Below are 18,406 nucleotides of genomic sequence, written 5' to 3' on the forward strand. Positions count from 1 at the left end.
TTACAAAAATTTTTATTAGTGAATATTGGGGAACAGTGTGTTTCTCCGGGGCCCATCAGCTCCAAGTCATTGTCCTTCAATCTAGTTGTGGAGGGCGCAGCTCAGCTCCAGGTCCAGTTGCCATTTTCAATCTTAGTTGCAGGGGGCGCAGCCCATTGTCCCATGCAGGAATTGAACTGGCAGCCTTGTTGTTGAGAGCTCGCTCTCTAACCAACTGAGCCGCCTGGAGGTATGGCCACCCCTCCAGAAGCTCAGCAGCAGCTCGTTGTCTTCAATCTACCGTGTTTCCCCAAAAATAAGACCTAGCCAGACAATGAGCTCTAATGCAACTTTTGGAGCCAAAATTAATATAAGACCTGGTCTTATTTTACTCTAAGACCGGGTCTATAATGTAATATGATATAATTAATATAATATAATATAAATAATATAATTAATATAACATAACATAATATAAATATAATACTGGGTCTTATATTAATTTTTGCTTCAAAAGACGCATTAGAGCTGATTGTCTGGCTAGGTCTTATTTTCAGGGAAACGGTAGTAGTTGTGGAGGGCGCAGCTCACTAGCCCATGTGGGAATCGAACAGGCAAACCTGTTGTTCAGAGCTCGCGCTCTAAGTAACTGAGCCATCCAGCTGCCTCTAGTTACTTTTGAGGACAGTTGAAGTAGATTCAGTGGAACAGTGAATATCACATTTTTAAGATGCTTGCCAAATTATTTTTCAGATTGTCTACATTATTAGAGTTTCACTAGCAGTCTATGAGAATGCTCTTCTTAACATAATCTCACCAGCATTATTATAAGCAAAAAAATTTTTTGCTCATGTGCTAAAAAGGAAAAGATAACTGCTGTGACTAAGCTAATCCCATAATCAATTATGTCTTCTCAGTTAAACACAGTCAAAGTAATACATTCATATGATTAAAAGAAAAAAACACAGAATGACTTATAATTCCCAGGCCTGTTCCTCAGTGGGCAATTCCCCCCCCTTCTTTCTCCTCGCCCCCCCCCCACTCCAGTTCAAGCCGGTGTTTCTCAGTCTAGTTGTGTAGGACGCAGCTCCATGGCCCATGCTGGTATTATGAGCCTTCCGCTCCCCCAGCTAAGGCAGTCAGTTGGCTCACTGCCGGCCAGCACACAGCAGCACACAGCAGCTTGATGGCTGCTCACGGCAGCCCAGCTCCAGGGAGAGCCTTTGTTCACAATCTTAGCTATAGAGGGCGCAGCTCACTAGCCCATGTGGGAATAGAACCCACGACCTCCGTGTTAGGAGCATGGAGCTCCAACCACCTGAGCTACCGGGCTGACCTAGGCAATTTTTTTTAACTGTTTGGCTTTAGTTCTTTCAGCAGTTATCTCCATATCTTTATAAATGTTTATTCCACCACGTTTATTCTAGTTTTTGGTTTATCAATTTTAGATATATGTTGGCTTCTCACTGGTAGATGAGGATTTCACTCATACCAACCTCCACTCTCCTTTTCCCAGTTTATTTTTATAATTTTTCTCAGTTCCTCTATTGGTCATTTCTGCAACTTTGGATGGCATCCTTAAAGCTCCATTTCTTGTTCCATAGACAGGATCATCTCTTGATTCTGGCTTCATAAGATGACCACACCAGTCCTCCCCCACTCTCAATATTGACATTCTGTCCAATTTTGCCCACTAGCTGTGTAGTGGAGCCACAGAGATGGGTAAGACAAGGACCTTGCCATTAAGAGGATTTAAGACTCTTGGGATTTAATATATTTATAGTTAGGTATACAGTTAGGACAGAAAATATTAAGTATCAAAAAGGAGGTGTGAAAAAGTGATGCAGTAGCTTAGAGGAAGAAATTATTACTTCTGAAAGGAGATACCTTGATGAGTTGATGAAGGATTTGTCATTTGAATTGAACATAAACTATATAGAGGTAGATTTACTTTGGGAAAACTCTAAACTTAATTTTTGCTCACCTAAAGCAAATACTTAAAGCACTATTTGATAAAATCCTTTTGTTTTTATAGGTCAGAAGGCTTTAGCTGATGCACAGATCCCTTATTCAGCAGTGGAACAGGCATGTATTGGCTATGTTTATGGTACGTGGCAAACTATATATTCTAAAAATTATTCACCTAAATCTAGCAGTAACTGCATAAACAATGCAGGAACATTTTTAAAATTTTAACTCTCAAAACCCAGAATTCAGAGTTTTACCTGTCATTCCTAGATTTCCTTTTGTGTCAGTCTAGTTTAACACATATTTTTTTTGCCATGATTGTCAAAACAGGAGCTTCCTTCGTCTTATTTTATGACAGCACAATATTCCATAGAATAGATATATCTTACTTTATTTTTATTTTTTTAAATTAGTTTTAGATATATAAAACAATGTAATAGTTAGACATTCACACCCCTCACAAAGTGATAACCCCTTTCTCCCAATCTACTACCCTTCTGATATTGTATACAGCTGTTACAATTTCATTGACTCTATTCCCTATGCTGTACTCCACATCCTGTGGAGTATATATATTAAATTATAGTTGACATTCATTATTATTCAACTTCAGCTTCAGGTGTACAGGCAGGTCAGGCATCTACACTGTCCATGAAGTGGTCTCCCTAATAAGACAAGTGTCCATCGGATGATTATTGCAGCTCTATTCACAACAGCCAAGACGTGGAAACAACTGAAATGCCCATAGGTAGATGACTGGATTAAGAAACTGTGGTACATTTATACAATGGAGTACTACTCGACCATAAAGAAGAATGAAATCTTACCATTTGCAACGATATGGATGGACCTAGAGAACATTATGCTAAGTGAAATAAGTCAGATGGAGAAAGACAAATACCATATGATCTCATATGTGGAATCTAAAGAATAGAATAAATGAGCAAACTAATCAGAAACAGTCTCAGAGATATAGAGAAAAAACTAAGTGATGCTAGATGTGAGGGGGTGGGGATGAGGGAGAAAGTGAGGGGATTAGAAAGCAGAAATTGGTAACCACAAGATTGCCACGGGGATATGAAAGACAGCTTGGGGAATATAATCAATAATATCATAATTTATTTAATCTACCCCCTTTTAATGGCCATTTAGAATGTTCCCAGTATTTTTAATGATTGTGTAATATTCTAATCGTGAGGATTTACTGCAGTTTATTTAGTAGTAGTAATGATATCCTTTTCTTGGACATTTTAAATTATTTCTGATTTCTAGTTATTATAAAAGACTGTAGTTAGCATTACTGTAGATGAATCTTTGTGTATATCTGTGATTATTTCCTTGAGATTTCAAGATGTCAAGAGAATTCTCAACGGGAAAAGAGATGCATTGTATTTATTGAAAAAGAGGTCCTGAACCTTACTGTTTTTCCCTGAAGATTCCTGGAGAGTCTATACCTCCAGATTTTCCCATTATACTGCTCCAAGATATCTGCCTTGGTGGCCATGTTACTTGGGAAAGGGAGTCAAATGTGTATTCTACTTGGATCACTATTTTTCTGGAATACCCTGGCGCTCAGGATCTTTTAAACTTTTTTAAGTTCTGGAAACTTAATATGAGTGATCAAAAACTACGGTGAATGCTGCTCTAAGTGCCAGCCAGTGGAAAGGCAGGGATCTTCAATCCAGGAAGTGGCACGATGAACCTTAATAATAGTGTGTGACAAGTTTCAACTTTTTCGGTGCAGTCAGTCAGGTGTGACCTATGGTTGAGGGGTGTGTTTTGAAGTGTGCCATAAATCAGGGATCACGAACAATGCATTAACATGAAATTTTGTTGCAAACTGCAAAAAAGTGTTAAAGAAACACAATGAAATGTTAAAATTAGTTCATGGTGATACTGCAGTGACCAAGAAGATAGTTTACAAGTGGTTCGAGCAATTTCGTAATGGTTGTGAATTGATTAAAGATGAGGAGCGATTGGGACATCCTTCAACATCAAAACCCCAAGAGAATGTTGAAAGAGTAAGTGAAATGATTCGATCAAACAGGCAATTGATTATTAGGGAAATTTCTGAGGATCTGAACATATCTTATGTTTCCATTTCAAAGCATTTTAACAACAGATTGGAATGAGGCGAGTGAGTGCTAAATTTATTCCATGCTTTTTGACTGCCAAACAAAAGCAACAGCATTTATCAGTTTCGTTGGAGTTGTGTGAGATCGTGCAGCTTCAGATTCCAGCTTTTTAAGACATGTCATCACAGTAGATGAAACTTGGGTCCATGGTTATGATTCTGAGACCAGGGTTCATAGTTCTCAATGGAAATCACCCAGTGGGAAAAAAGTGCGTCAATCAAGATCCACTTGTAACATCAAGGTGATGTTAATTGTATTTTTTGACTTTGAAGGATTTGTGCGAACTGAGTTTGTACCCAGGAACACTATGGTGAACTCTGAATATTATAAGGGCTTATTAGAGCATTTAAGAAACGATGTACATAGAAAACGGCCTGAGAAATGGGCCAATGGTTTCATCCTCCCTCATGACAATGCTCCATGTCACACATCACTTCTGGTATGGCAATTTCTGTCAAACAAAAACATTATAGTGAGTCCTCATCCACCTTATTCACCAGATCTGGCACCGTGCAACTCCTGGCTCTTCCCCAAAGTCAAAATGACCATGAAAGTAAACGTTTTGAATCAATTCAGGACATCGAGGCAGCCATGACAGTGCAACTAAAGACATGAAAGAGGACTTCCAGAACTGCTTCAGAAAGTGGCAAGAATAAGGGGATAAGTGTGTTTGAACCCAGAGGGAGTGTTTTGAGGGGGATTAATGGCAATGTGTCTTTTACTGTAATAAACTTTTTTTAATTTAAACTTCATCGTATCGTTTGATCACACCTCATATGAAGAGAAAATCATGGCCTTTTCAACAACTGGTACATTTTAAAAGATTTATATCTAACAGTATAAATGAAATATTGCTTCCTTTATCATGTAGCCGTAACCAGATTGAATTGTTTGCCGTTACTTGGTCATTTTTCTACTTTCCTACCTCTGTATTGTGTAAAGAAAGTGCACATATACGTGTATTCTGCGTTTTGAGAATTTTTTATTTGCAGAATAAATGACGCTTAATGCTAAAACTGCTTCTGAGTAAGATGTTAATGGTGTATTTATCATTCTGTCCATGTTGTATACTAAGCAAAAACATAATACTGAAAAACCCATAATGCAATATTATGTTGTGTTGCAGGTCCATAAATCCCATGCTGCATAAATTAAAAATTATATTTCTTTTTCTATACAGGTGACTCTACCTGTGGGCAGAGGGCTATCTATCACAGTTTGGGACTGACTGGAATTCCTATAATCAATGTTAACAATAACTGTTCTACTGGTTCTACTGCTTTGTTTATGGCCCGGCAGATAATTCAGGGTGGTGAGTAGTGCTTATTAGTCTAGTGTACTTAAGTAGATGTGGCGTTATTGCCCCCCCTTTATCATTTCTCCACGATCATCAGAGGGATGGTTTTATAATGTATTTCTTTTAAAAAAAATCTTTATGAGATGTGATTTATATACCATAAAATTCACCCCTTTAAAGTTTACAATTCAGTGTTTTTTAGTATATTCACAGATTTATGCAACCACTGTTTAATTTTGAAAAATTTTCATCACACCATAAAGAAACCCTGTACCCATTAACAGTCATTCAATTCCTGGCAACTACTAATCTACTTTCTGTCTCCATGGATTTACCTATTCTGAACATTATATAAATGGAATCATATAGTATATAGCCTTTTGTGGCTTTCACTTAGCATTATATTTTCATAGGTCATCCATGTTGTGGCATGTTCTCAGTATTTCATTTCTTTTTGTGGCCAAATAAGATTCCATTGTATGGATGTACCACATTTTGTTTATCCATGGATTAGCTGATGGACATTGGGTTGTTTTCATTTTTTTGCGATTATGATTAATGCTACTATAAACATTTGTGTACAGGTTTTTTGTTTTTTTGTGTGACTATATGTTTTCAGTTCTCTTGAGTATATATCATATTTTATATTTCCAAATATTGTAGGGTCTTTTATTAGGCCCTCTATTCTTTTTTACTGATTGATTGTTAATTTTTGCTGCACTACTCAGTGTTTTAATTGTTGGAACTTTATAATGTCTTACTGGTTCATAGTGCTAGTGTCCCGTGTCCCCCTCCCCATCTTATTATTTTTCTTTCTTTTTTTTTTAAAGAAAAATTTTGGCAATTTTGTCTTGTTTTGCTATTCAGTTGAACTTTAATGTCATTTTCTTAGGCACTCCCTCCCTCCAAAAATAATTCTGTTGAGATTTTAATCAGGATCCTTTTAAAAATAAATTTATTTTATTTAATGTTTTAAAATTCAAAATTATTTGTATTTGTTCTTCACTGAAACGTATTTCCACATTAATCAAAAGTTTTACTAACATTGAGGATCAAAGAAAGAATTAAATACCTTCTTGAGTTTTCCACTTATCTAGAAGCATATGAGAATTTAATTTTTTACTTATTAAAAATTTTATAGGATTATATTTTTCCATTTTATATAAATTAACCTACTTATTTAAATTGAAGTATTTGGTGGTATTTTGTTGGGTGTCTGGAAACTTAATTTTTCAGAATAATTACATTTTATTTCAAGGTATGGCAAATTGTGTCTTGGCTCTTGGGTTTGAGAAGATGGAGAGGGGATCCCTTGGAGTAACAGTGAGTCTCATTTACTGTTATTTTGGAGTTGTCATGACACTATGAGAAAACTTTGCCCATAAGACTACCATAAGTCGTGCCTATTAATAGGAACATAGAACATAATTTTGCAGTTATTAAATGAGCTGGTATAAGCCAAAAGTTGAAAGGTGAGATTATATATGTACAGGCATAATCAATGTTCCTGGTATTTTAGAACAGGTAGAGAGGGAGAGAGATAATTTTGTGCAACTTCCTTATTTTGCAAATGATGAAACTAATGTTCAGAGAGGTCAGGTTATTGAATTTGAGGTTGGCTTATCTGTTTAATTTGAAAGTCATTTATGCATTCATTCAAAAATTAATTCCATTCAACAAATTGAAGAGAATTAATAACATGTGGGATTTCTGTTTCTGGTAATGGCAAGCCAAGTTATTTGAACCAGTTTTCCTATTGATGACAACCAGAACATTTGAATAGAATATAAACAAAATATCCAAAAAGCATCAGAGATAACAAGAGAGAAGAATTGCAGGTGAATACCAGACAATTGAGATCTGCATTTGAAAGTGCTTTTGCCTTGAAGGCCTTTGCTGATGAGGAAGCTGTGAGCTTCAGTTTGATGGCCCTACAGAATGAAGAGGAAAGTAGTCAAAGCTCATGTCCTCCCAGAGTCAAGCTTAATATTAACTGCCTTCATTAAACTGGGACCTTGTAGGCATAAACTCTTTAAGTAAGGGTGAACTCAAAGTAAAACTTCCCCCCTCTCCTACATGCTATTTTCCCCACTTTCATGAAATTATAGGGATAATTCTAATTACCTGGTGGTCAAAGAAACCTCAAACCATGAATTGAGTCTAAATTGGTTCCAGAATGGTAGTAACCTAGGCTCTTAACAGAAGCAAATGTAAATTTTCTTTTGGAGGAAAGCATTTTCCTTCTGGACTTTGAGAACTCTTAAAATAAGTTTTCAAGGAGATGCAGTCAAAGAAAACCAAGCATTAAAGAGACAAGGCACCATAATTGAGAACCAGGAGAGAGGAAAGTAAAAAGTGATCTTTGAAGACGTCAAAAACTGGATTTATTGGACACCGATTTAGATATGGTTACTATATTTAAAGAAATCAAAGACAAGCTTGGAAATATCTTAAGGGTATAGGAAACTGCAAAAAGAAACATTATGGACATGAAAAAAACAGAATTTTTAGAAAAGAAAAATGAAGTAATTGAAAATTCAAAAGCTAGCAGATATTATACATGACTAAAGAGAATTAGTGAAGTTGGACTAGATTAAAGTAATTACTTAGAATATACTATAGAGAGAAAGAAGATGGAAAATTGGCAGGAAGTTAAGGTCTATGGAAGATAGTGTGCTAAGGTATAATAAATGTTTAATTGGAATTAATGGAGAAGTGGTGGGAGAGAAAATAAGACATAGGCATTTTGTTTATTTAAAAAAACAACAACAGTTCTTAATTTCATCAGTCTTTTTTATTTTTTAGTGTGTGTTTTATTTATTTCCAGTCTGATTTTTGTTAATTCCTTCCTTTCACTAACTTTGAGCTTGGTTTATTCTTTTTTTCTAGTCCTTGAGGTGTAAAATTAGATTGTTTGAGATCATTCTTGTTTCTTAATGTAGGTGTTTATTGCTATGAACTTCCCTCTTAGAACTTCTTTTGCTGCATCCCACAAGTTTTGGTAATTTTGTATTTGCATTTTCATTTATCTTAAGGTATTTTTTTGATTTTTGATTTCTTCTTTGACCCATTGGTTGTTTGGTAACATGTTAATCTCCACATACAACATTTGTGAATTTTCCAGTTTTCTTCTTGTAATTGATTTCTAGTTTTATACTATTGTGGTTGGAAAAGTTGCTTGATATGATTTCAGTCTTCTTAAATTTATTAAGACTTGTTTTGTGGCTTAACACATGATCTGTCTAGGGGAGTGGTCCCTGTGCACTTGAGAAGAATGTGTATTTTGTTGCTTTTGGATGGGATATTCTGTATATGTCTGTTAAGTCTGTCTGGTCTAATGTGTCACTCAAGGCCAATGTTTCCTTATTGATTTTCTGTCTGAATAATCTATTCATTGATGCAAATGGGGTATTAAAGTCCTCTACTATTATTGTATTGCTGTCTGTTTCTCCCTTGTCTGTTAATGTTGCTTTATATATTTAGATGATCTTGGGTGCACAAAAATATTTACAAATGTTATATCCTTTTGTTGGAGTGACCCCTTTATCATTGTATAATGACCTTCTTTGCCTTTTAATACAAGTCTTTGTTTTGAAGTCTATTTTGTCAGATATAAGTATAGTCACCCAGCTTTCATTTGGTTTCCATTTTCATGGAGTATCTTTTTCTATCTCTTCATTTTCAATCAGTGTGTGTCCTTATGTCTGAAGTGAATCTCTTGTAGGTAGCATTTGGATGGGTGTTACTTTTTTTATCCATTTGTGTCTTTTGATTGGAGAATTTAGCCCATTTACATTTAAAGTAATTATTGGTAGACATGTACTTATTACTATTTTGTTAATTGTTTTCTGGCTCTTTTGTAGGGCATAGGCATTATTTGAAGAGATAATGGCTGCTAATTTTCTTGTTTTTTAAACTTATTAGAGGCAGGAGAAGAGGTTGCAGCTCCTGAGCAGGAGGGGGTCCCAAATGGGGGGTGCCCCACGACTGAGGCAAAAGCTCTTACTTTATACCTTCCCTTGCCTGCTTGGGGAAGGGCTGCTGTTTGAAGAAGGGAATTTGTCTGAGGAAGGGAACTAGCGCCTTCTAATGAAATTCTGAAATTCATCTACCAGGTTTGTTCTGCTTGCCCATCCTAAAGGAATTAGCAAAGCAACCCACTCTTTATCTATCAGATCTGCTCCATTTGTCATGCCAAAAGGAGTTTTATGATTAAAACAAAAATAGAATAGTGGGTTGAGTATTAGTATCTTCTTTGTATGAAGACTGTTACTAGAACAGAAGGTTATAGATATTTGTTTTGAGTTTTGGGTTCATGTCAGCTTTAGAAATAATTTTGCATTCTGTTTGTAAAAAAACAGTTACAAATTTTAAAGCAAATTGAAGCAATTTTTAAGCAATTTTTGACAACTTAAAGACTAAAGACCTTTGAATTTGGTTATTGACATGATTTTAAAGAGTTGTGTTTTAATTTAATACTATTTTCTTTATTTTTAAAGTAATCTTCATTTTAGTAATAATCATTTGATAATGGATTCTACTTTTTAATTTTGTTCTTCCAGTGTCAAGTAGTTAGTTTCTGATATATATACACCTCCCCTGCCTGAGGGGAATTGGTTCTTAAATTATATATTTAATGACTGTTTAAAACATGAATACCTAGGAATTGATCTCTCTGGTAAATTCAGATTTTCCTGTAGAAGGCCCTACAATATAAAAATAGAATCATTGAAAATGAGTTGAAAATAACTTTTAGCCTGTTTATCTGAGATTATACTGTTATCTAACTCCTGAGCTCAATCTGATTCCATTTTCTCAATTCAAACATTAAAGAACCTCTACCCCAAATTAAGTTAAATAGTGTGATAGTATATCTTAGTAATCATAAGAGTGTCTACCACATAATAGATATCAAATCAACAAGAGCTGTTTCCTTTTCTCCCTTAGAGACCATTTTAAGAAAGTGGTAGAAGTTAGATTGAGTCTTAAAGATAATTAAGGGACAATAATTATATAGAATTATTGTATAATAAATAAGGATAATTATAATTATAAAATTATTGTATAGTAAAAAGGATAATTAACAGTAGGGAAGATGAGATCTTTCTAGGTGTGGGAGAAAACATCGTGAACCAAGTTAAGGAAGTTGGAATGACTAGATTAGCGGACATTTTGGTCCTGTCGAAAATGTCCACAGAGACATTTAGTCCATGCCAAAAGGTTCTTGAAATTTGGTCTTCCCCAAAATGTCCATTTTGCTCAACAGTGCTGCACTCAACATTCTTGTATGTATCTTTACTTACTCAAGCTATTACTTCTCTGGGATAGATTCTAGAGCAGATGAGCAGTTAGACAATGTTTTTGCTAGAAGTGGCCCTAAAGATATTTTACAGGTAAAGAGAATCCATGAAGCCCAGAGTGAATTACCCAGCGACATAGTACCCAATTAGTAGTTTCCCCGAAAATAAGACCTAGCCGGACAATCAGCTCTAATGCGTCTTTTGGAGCAAAAATTAATATAAGACCTGGTCTTATTTTACTATAATATAAGGCTGGGTATAATATAATATAATATGATATGATATAATATATATAATATAATATGTAATATAACACAATATATAATACAATATAATATACTGGGTCTTATATTAATTTTTGCTCCAAAAGATGCATTAGAGCTGATTGTCCGGCTAGGTTTTATTTTCGGGTAAACATGGTAGTGATATAACTAAGACTAGATCTTTTAATCCAAATATAAACTTTTTGCTATACCTGGAGAACCTATCTCTTTCTTCCTTTTCTTCCACTGTGAGTTTCTTCTTTCCCCCTTTCTCTTTCATACTTTGTCTTATCCTCCTTTTTATCTCTCTGACATCACTTCCTTTTTTTTGGACATTTAACCACCACACTAATCCCATCAGCATCTGCAGTTCTCCTTTATTTTTTTCTTGTTCTTTTTCTTCTCTTCCTTATTCATTTTTTAACTTATAGCAATTTGTAGTTGAATTTATTGAATACGATTTTGTATTTCTATTATGTAAAAATTAGGTGATTGAAAAATCTATTTGAATATAACAAAATAGCTTGCTGTTTCTGTTTATGGCCCCTAGATGGGTCTCTATAGCAGAGGCCTTGACTTCTCACTCCTGCTGTGCTGTTAAGTTTTGGTTTCTGATTTGTATTTCCTATGTATTTCCCTCCAGATCATGTGTCTTAACTTTTTCCCTTTTTATGGGTATGCTAGAAACAAAAATAATAATTTCTTCTTATATAAGGGAGAATTATTACTTTGAACTAAGAAGAATACTTGTTCCACTGGGAATGCTCTTCATAACAAACAAACGTTATGGGGTGTGACAACTAAGTTTGCGAACTTGCCACTGTGCGCTTACATTGGCAGCACTGTACAAACAGCTCGGTAAGGTTTCATAACGTTGGTATATCAGTGTCTCACAGCTGTGTTTGTGTCTATGTGTGGCGGTGTCTTGCTGAGTGTTGTTCATTATTGTTGTTGCGTGTGTCTATGTGCCGTCGCGAGAATGTCTGAGCTTGAATTAGAGCAATGAATAAACATTGAATTTCTAGTTAAACTTGGCATGAATGGATGTGAAATCAGGGACATACTAGTCCAAGTTTATGGGGACAATGCCATGAAGAAAATGGCAGTGTACAAATGGATTAAACGTTTTTCTGAGGGGAGAGAACGAGTCATTGATGAAGAGTTTAGGGAAACCAGTAACGAGCAGAACTGATGAAAACAGTGCAAAAATTTGTCGAATTGTGCGTCAGAATCGTTGGCTGACTGTGAGAAGCACAGCAGACCAAGTAAACATTGATAGAGAAACAATTAGGAAATGTTAACTGAAAATCTTGACATGAGAAAGGTGTGTGCAAAAATGGTCCCAAAGGAGCTTACCGATGAACAAAAGCAAAGGAGAGTCGAAGTTTGCGAGAGGCAAGGTGATGTTTTGGGCCGCGTTATCACTGGTGATGAAACATGGGTGTACCAATAGGACCCTGAAACAAAGCATCAAAATGCACAAAGGAAGTCAGCCAATTCTCCACAACTAAAATAGCTCCGTCAGTCCAAATCAAGAGTTGAAACAATGTTGCTAACCTTGTTTTGATATCAGAGGGATTATTCATTATGAATTTGTACCAACTGGACAGTTAACCAAATTTACTATTTGGAAGTGCTGAAAAGGCTGCATGAAAAAGTTAGATGATGTGAACTTTTCGCCAACAATTCATGGCTCTTGCATCACGACAATGCACCAGCTCACACAGCACTGTCTGTGGGGGAGTTTTTAGCCAATAAACAAATAACTGTATTGGAACACCCTCCCTACTCACCTGATCTGGCCCCCAATGACTTCTTTCTTTACCTGAAGATAAAGGAAATATTGGAAGGAAGACATTTTGATGACATTCAGGACATCAAGGGTAATATGATGACAGCTCTTATGGCCATTCTAGAAAAAGAGTTCCAAAATTGTCTTAAGGGTGGACTAGGTGCAGGTGTCTGTGCATAGCTTCCCAAGGGGAGTACTTCGAAGGTGACTATAGTGATATTCAACAATGAGGTATGGAGCACTTTTTCTAGGATGAGTTTGTGAACTTAATTGCCAGACCTCCTAAATGGCAAGTAGCCATTAGCCACATTTAGCTATTGAGCTCTTAAAATGTTGTTAATAAAATTAAGGAACTGTTTTAAATTTTATTTATTTTAATTAAAGTTAAAGTAATAACTCAGTTCAGTTACTGGAAATCTTTTAAGTATATTTAGAATAATCTGGGGATATGAATCTACTCTTAACAACTGCAGATTTTATGAAGTCTACATATAGAACAAATATTTCTGATTGAAATTTAGCATCCAAGTTGATATGTGTTGTAAGCATAAAGTATACACTGGATTTTAAAGATTTAGTATGCAAAAAGAATGTAAAATGTCTCAATAATTTTTATATTTCTTTATGTTGAAATCATAATATTTCGGACATACTGGGTTAATTATATTCAAATTAATTCTGCCTGTTTCTTGTTCTTTTGTAATGTTGCTTTTTGACAACTTATAATTACATATGTAGTTTGCATGTAAAGTTTTTCTGTTCAGACCTGAGTGTAGCTAAGAAAGGGACTTAAAGGCTTCTGTTCTTATAAGGTGATACTGATATGGTTCCTGATGTCGGCACTTCTGGTTGATTTCACACACCTTAAAATTCACCCATTTAAAGTGTACAAATCAGTGATTTTTAGTATATTCACAGAGTTGTGCAACTATGACTACAGTCTAATTTTAGACTTTTCAACATCCTAAAAAGAAACCCTAAACATATTAGTAGTCCTTCCCCTTTTCTGTCTACCCCCAACCCAGGCCTATGTAACCACTAATCTACTTTCTGTCTTACGGATTTTTCTATTTTGGATTTTTCACGTAAATGGAATCATACTCTGTTATGGTCTTTTGTGTCTGGCTTCTTTCACTTAGTTAAAGTTCTATGTTGTGGCATATATCCCTACAACATTCTTTTTTATTACCAAATAATACCCCATTGTATGATTATATCATGTTTTGTTTATCCATTCATCAATTGATGGACATTTAAGTTGCTTCCATATCTTGTCTTTTGTTAATGCTGCTATGAACATTTGTATCCAAGATTTTATATGGGGATATGTTTTCCTACCTAGGAGTGGAATTGCTGGATCAAATGATAACTCTTTGTTTTAACATTTTGAACTGCCAAGCTTTTCCTAATTGCCACACCATTTTACAGTCCTGCCAGTGATGTATGAGTATATTAGTCTGCTTGGGCTACCATAACAAAATATCATAGACTAAATGACTTGAACACCAGAAATTTACTTCTCGCAGTTCTGAAGGCTGGAAAGTCCAAGATTAAGATATCAGCCAATTTGATTCCTGGTGAGGGCTCCCTTCCTAGCCTGCAAATGGCCTCCCTCCTTTTCCCTGAGTCTTCACGTGACCTTTTCCTTGGTCAGTACATTTTGGGGGTGGGAAGGGAAGAGGGGGAGAGAGAGAGTGAAAGAGAGAGAGAGAGAGAGAGAGAGAGAGAGAGAGAGAGAGAGAGAGAGAGAGAGCTTTCTATTTTAATAAGGCCATCAATCCTAAGGATTAGGACCACACCATTATAACCTCATTTAACCTTTATTACCTCCTAAAAGCCGTATCTCCAAATACAGTAACATTGAGGTTAGAGATTCAACATATGAATTTTGGGGAGAAACAATTCAGTCCATAGCAATGAAGGTTCCAATTTTGCCACATCTTGTCAACACTCTTTATTGTCTGTCTTTTTTATTATAGATGTCCTAGTGGGTGTGAAGTGGTATCTCCTTGTGGTTTTATTTGCATTTCTATGATGGCTAATGATATTCAGTATTCTTTATGCATTTAACAGTCGTTTGTTTGTCTTCTTTGGAGAAATGTCTATTAAGATCCTTTGCCCATTTTTAAATTAGGTTGTCTTTTTATTATTAAGTTGTAAGAGTTCTTTATATATTCTAGATACAAGTCCCTTATTAGATGATTTGCAAATATTTTCTCCCATTTAGTCACTTGTCTTTTCATTTTCTTAACAGTGTCCTTTGAGACACAAAAGTTTTTAATTTTAATGAAGTTCAATTTACCTATTTTTTGTTGTTGTTGTTGCTTCTGCTTTTGGTGTCATATCTAAGAAACCATTGCCAAATCCAAGGTCTTAAAAATTTACTGTTGTGTTTTCTTGTAATAATTCTATCGTTTTAGCTGTTTCATTTAAGTCTTTGTTACATTTTGAATTAATATTTTTATATGGTGTAAGGAGTTCAACTTCATTCTTTTGCATGTATATGTCCAGTTGTCCCAGCACCATTTATTGAAAAGACTATCCTCCCATCCCCCATTGACTTTTCTTGGCACCCTTGTTGAAAATAAATTTAATGTAATTGGGAGAGTTTATTTCTGTACTCTCAATTTCATTCCATTGGCTATATATCGTTATGCCAATACCACACTGTTTTGGTTACTGTTGTTTTTTAGTAAGTTTTGAAATCAGAAAGTAAAAGTCCTATAAGTTCTTTTTCAAGATTCTTTTGGCTGTTCTGTGTCCCTTGAGTTTTCATATGAGTTTTAGGATCAGCTTATCAGTATTTGCAAAGAATCCAGTGGGGATTCTGATAGGGATTATATTGAATCTGTATATCAATTTGAGGAGCACTGCCGTTTGAACAATTTGAAGGCTTTATTCATGAGCATGGAATGTCCTTCCATTTATTTAAATTAGATCTTTTAATGTGTCTTTTAACAATGTCCTTAGTTTTCTGAGTATAAGTTTTACGCTTCTTTTGTTTCTCATTTGTTTGTCTTGTTTTTGGTTCATGTACCACATATCATTGAAATCATATGGTTCTCTGCTTTTTTCTGTCTGACTTATTTCGCTTAGCATTATAATCTCAAGATCCATCCATATTGTCACAAATGGTCCTATTTCATCTTTTCTTACCACTGAATAGTATTCCATTGTGTATATATACCACAACTTCTTTATCCATTCATCTATCAAAGGACATTTTGGTTGTTTCCATGTCTTGGCCACCGTAAATAAAGCTGCAGTGAACATTGTCTTTATGTATAAATGTTTTCAGATTTTTTGGGTAGATACCCAAGAGAGGTATTGCTGGGTCATATGGTAATTCTATTCATAGTTTTTTGATGACCCTCCACACTGCCTTCCAAAGCGGCTGCACCAGTCTGCATTCCCACTCACAGTGTATGAGGGTTCCTTTTTCTCCACAGCCTCTCCAACACTTTTTACTATTTGTCTTGTTGATGATAGCCATTCTAACTGGGGTGAAGTGATATCTCATTGTGGTTTTTATTTGCATTTCTCTGATGGTTAGTGATGTTGAACATTTTTTCATATGTCTATTTGCCTCATATGTCTATATGTCTATAAGTCCTCTTTGGAGAAATGTCTCTTCAGATCCTCTGCCCATTTTTCAATTGGGTTGTTTGTTTTTTTGTTGTTGAGTTGCATGAGTTCCTTGTATATTTTGGATATTAGCCCCTTATGGGAGGCACTGTTTGCAAAAATCTTTTCCCATTCAGTTGGTTGCCTCTTTATTTTGTCGATGGTTTCTTTTGCTGTGCAGAAGCTTTTATGTTTCATATAGTCCCATTCATTTATTTTAGCTTTTACTTCCCTTGCCTTTGGAGTCAAATTCATGAAATGCTCTTTGAACCCAAGGTCCATAAGTTTAGTACCTATGTTGTCTTCTATGCAGTTTATTGTTCAGGTCTTATGCTTAAGTCTTTGATCCATTTTGAATTAATTTTGGTACATGGTGACAGATAGCAGTCCAGTTTCATTCTTTTGCACGTGGCTATCCAATTCTGCCAGCACCATTTATTGAAGAGGCTGTCTTTTCTCCGTTGTATGTTTTTTGCTTCTTTGTCAAAAATTATCTGTCCATATTTATGTGGTTTTATTTCTGGGTTCTCAATTCTGTTCCATTGGTCTATGTGTCTGTTTTTCTGTTAATACCATGCTATTTTGATTATTGTTGCCCTGTAGTACAAGCTAAAGTCAGGGAGTGTGATACCTCCAGCATTGTTCTTTTTTCTTAAGATTGCTTTGGCTAGTCGGTGTCTTTTGTGGTTCCAAACAAATCTGATGATTTTTTTGTTCTATTTCTTTAAAGACTGCCATTGAGATTTTGATGGGGATGGCATTAAATCTGTATATAACTTTGGGTAATATGGCCATTTTAACTATGTTAATTCTTCCAATCCATGAGCACAGAATGTTTTTCCATTTCTTTGTGTCTTCTTCAGTTTCTTTTAAAAATGTCTTATAGCTTTCAGCATATAGGTCTTTCACATTCTTGGTTAAGTTTATTCCTAGGTATTTTATTCTTTTTGCTGCAATTGCAAAAGGAATTGCTTTTTTTATTTCTTTTTCTGAGATTTCATTGTTAGTATATAGGAAGGCAATGGACTTTTGGTACATCGACTTCGTAGCCAGCAACTTTATTGTATTCGTTGATTGTTTCTAATAACTTTTTGGTGGAATCTTTAGGGTTTTCTATATATAGCATCATGTCATCTGCAAAGAATGACAGTTTAACTTCTTCATTCCCAGTTTGGATGCCTTTTATTTCTTTCTCTTGTCTGCTTGCTCTGAGGACTTCCAACACTATGTTGAAACACAGAGGTGAGGGGACAGCCCTGTCATGTTCCTGAATGTACAGCAAAGGGCTTCAGTTTTTCACTGTGAATTATGAGATTATCTTACCCTTCTTTTATTAAATTTAATTCCTAGGTATTTTATTATTTTTGATGCTTTTGTAAATGTAATAATTTTCTTAATTTCATTTTGAGTTGTTCTTGGCAAGTGTGTAGAAATGTATTTAGCTTTTTTTTTAAAAGATTTTATTGGGGAAGGGAACAGGACTTTATTGGGGAACAGTGTGTACTTCCAGGCCTTTTTTTCAAGTCAAGTTGTTGTCCTTTCTGTCTTAGTTGTGGAGGGCGCAGCTCAGCTCCAGGTCCAGTTGCCATTGCTAGTTGCAGGGGGCACAGCCCACGATCCCTTGTGCGAGTCGAACCGGCAACCTTGTGGTTGAGAGGACGCACTCCAACCAACTGAGCCATCTGGGAGCTCAGCAACAGCTCAGCTCAAGGTGCCGTGTTCAATCTTAGTTGCAGGGGGCGCTGCCCACCATCCCTTGCGGGACTCGAGGAATTGAACTGACAACCTTGTGGTTGAGAGCCCACTGGCCCATGTGGGAATCGAACCGGCAGCCTTCGGAGTTACGAGCATGGAGCTCTAACTGCCTGAGCCACTGGGCCGTCCCTGTATTTAATTTTTATATATTGATCTTGTTTCCTGTAACCTTGATGAACTCACTTATTATCTTATAGTTTTTATTGGATTCCTTAGGATTTTCCATATGCAAGATCATGCCATCTGCAAATAGAGATGGTTTTACTTTCTTCTTTCTAACCTAGTTGGCTTTT

General features: G+C 35.6%; 1 protein-coding gene across 1 annotated transcript in view; it reads left to right on the top strand.

Annotated features, from left to right (window-relative positions):
* SCP2 (sterol carrier protein 2) overlaps positions 1-18,406 on the top strand; it is a 107,487-nt gene that overhangs the window by 13,160 nt on the left and 75,921 nt on the right. Inside the window, exons 3-5 of the mRNA XM_019742794.2 lie at positions 2,015-2,086; positions 5,263-5,394; positions 6,638-6,702. Of these exons, the coding sequence (XP_019598353.1) occupies positions 2,015-2,086; positions 5,263-5,394; positions 6,638-6,702 (269 nt within the window). The remainder of the gene's footprint in view (positions 1-2,014; positions 2,087-5,262; positions 5,395-6,637; positions 6,703-18,406) is intronic.

Source organism: Rhinolophus sinicus, linkage group LG06, assembly GCF_036562045.2.
Source record: "Rhinolophus sinicus isolate RSC01 linkage group LG06, ASM3656204v1, whole genome shotgun sequence".
NCBI classification, from domain to species: domain Eukaryota; kingdom Metazoa; phylum Chordata; class Mammalia; order Chiroptera; family Rhinolophidae; genus Rhinolophus; species Rhinolophus sinicus.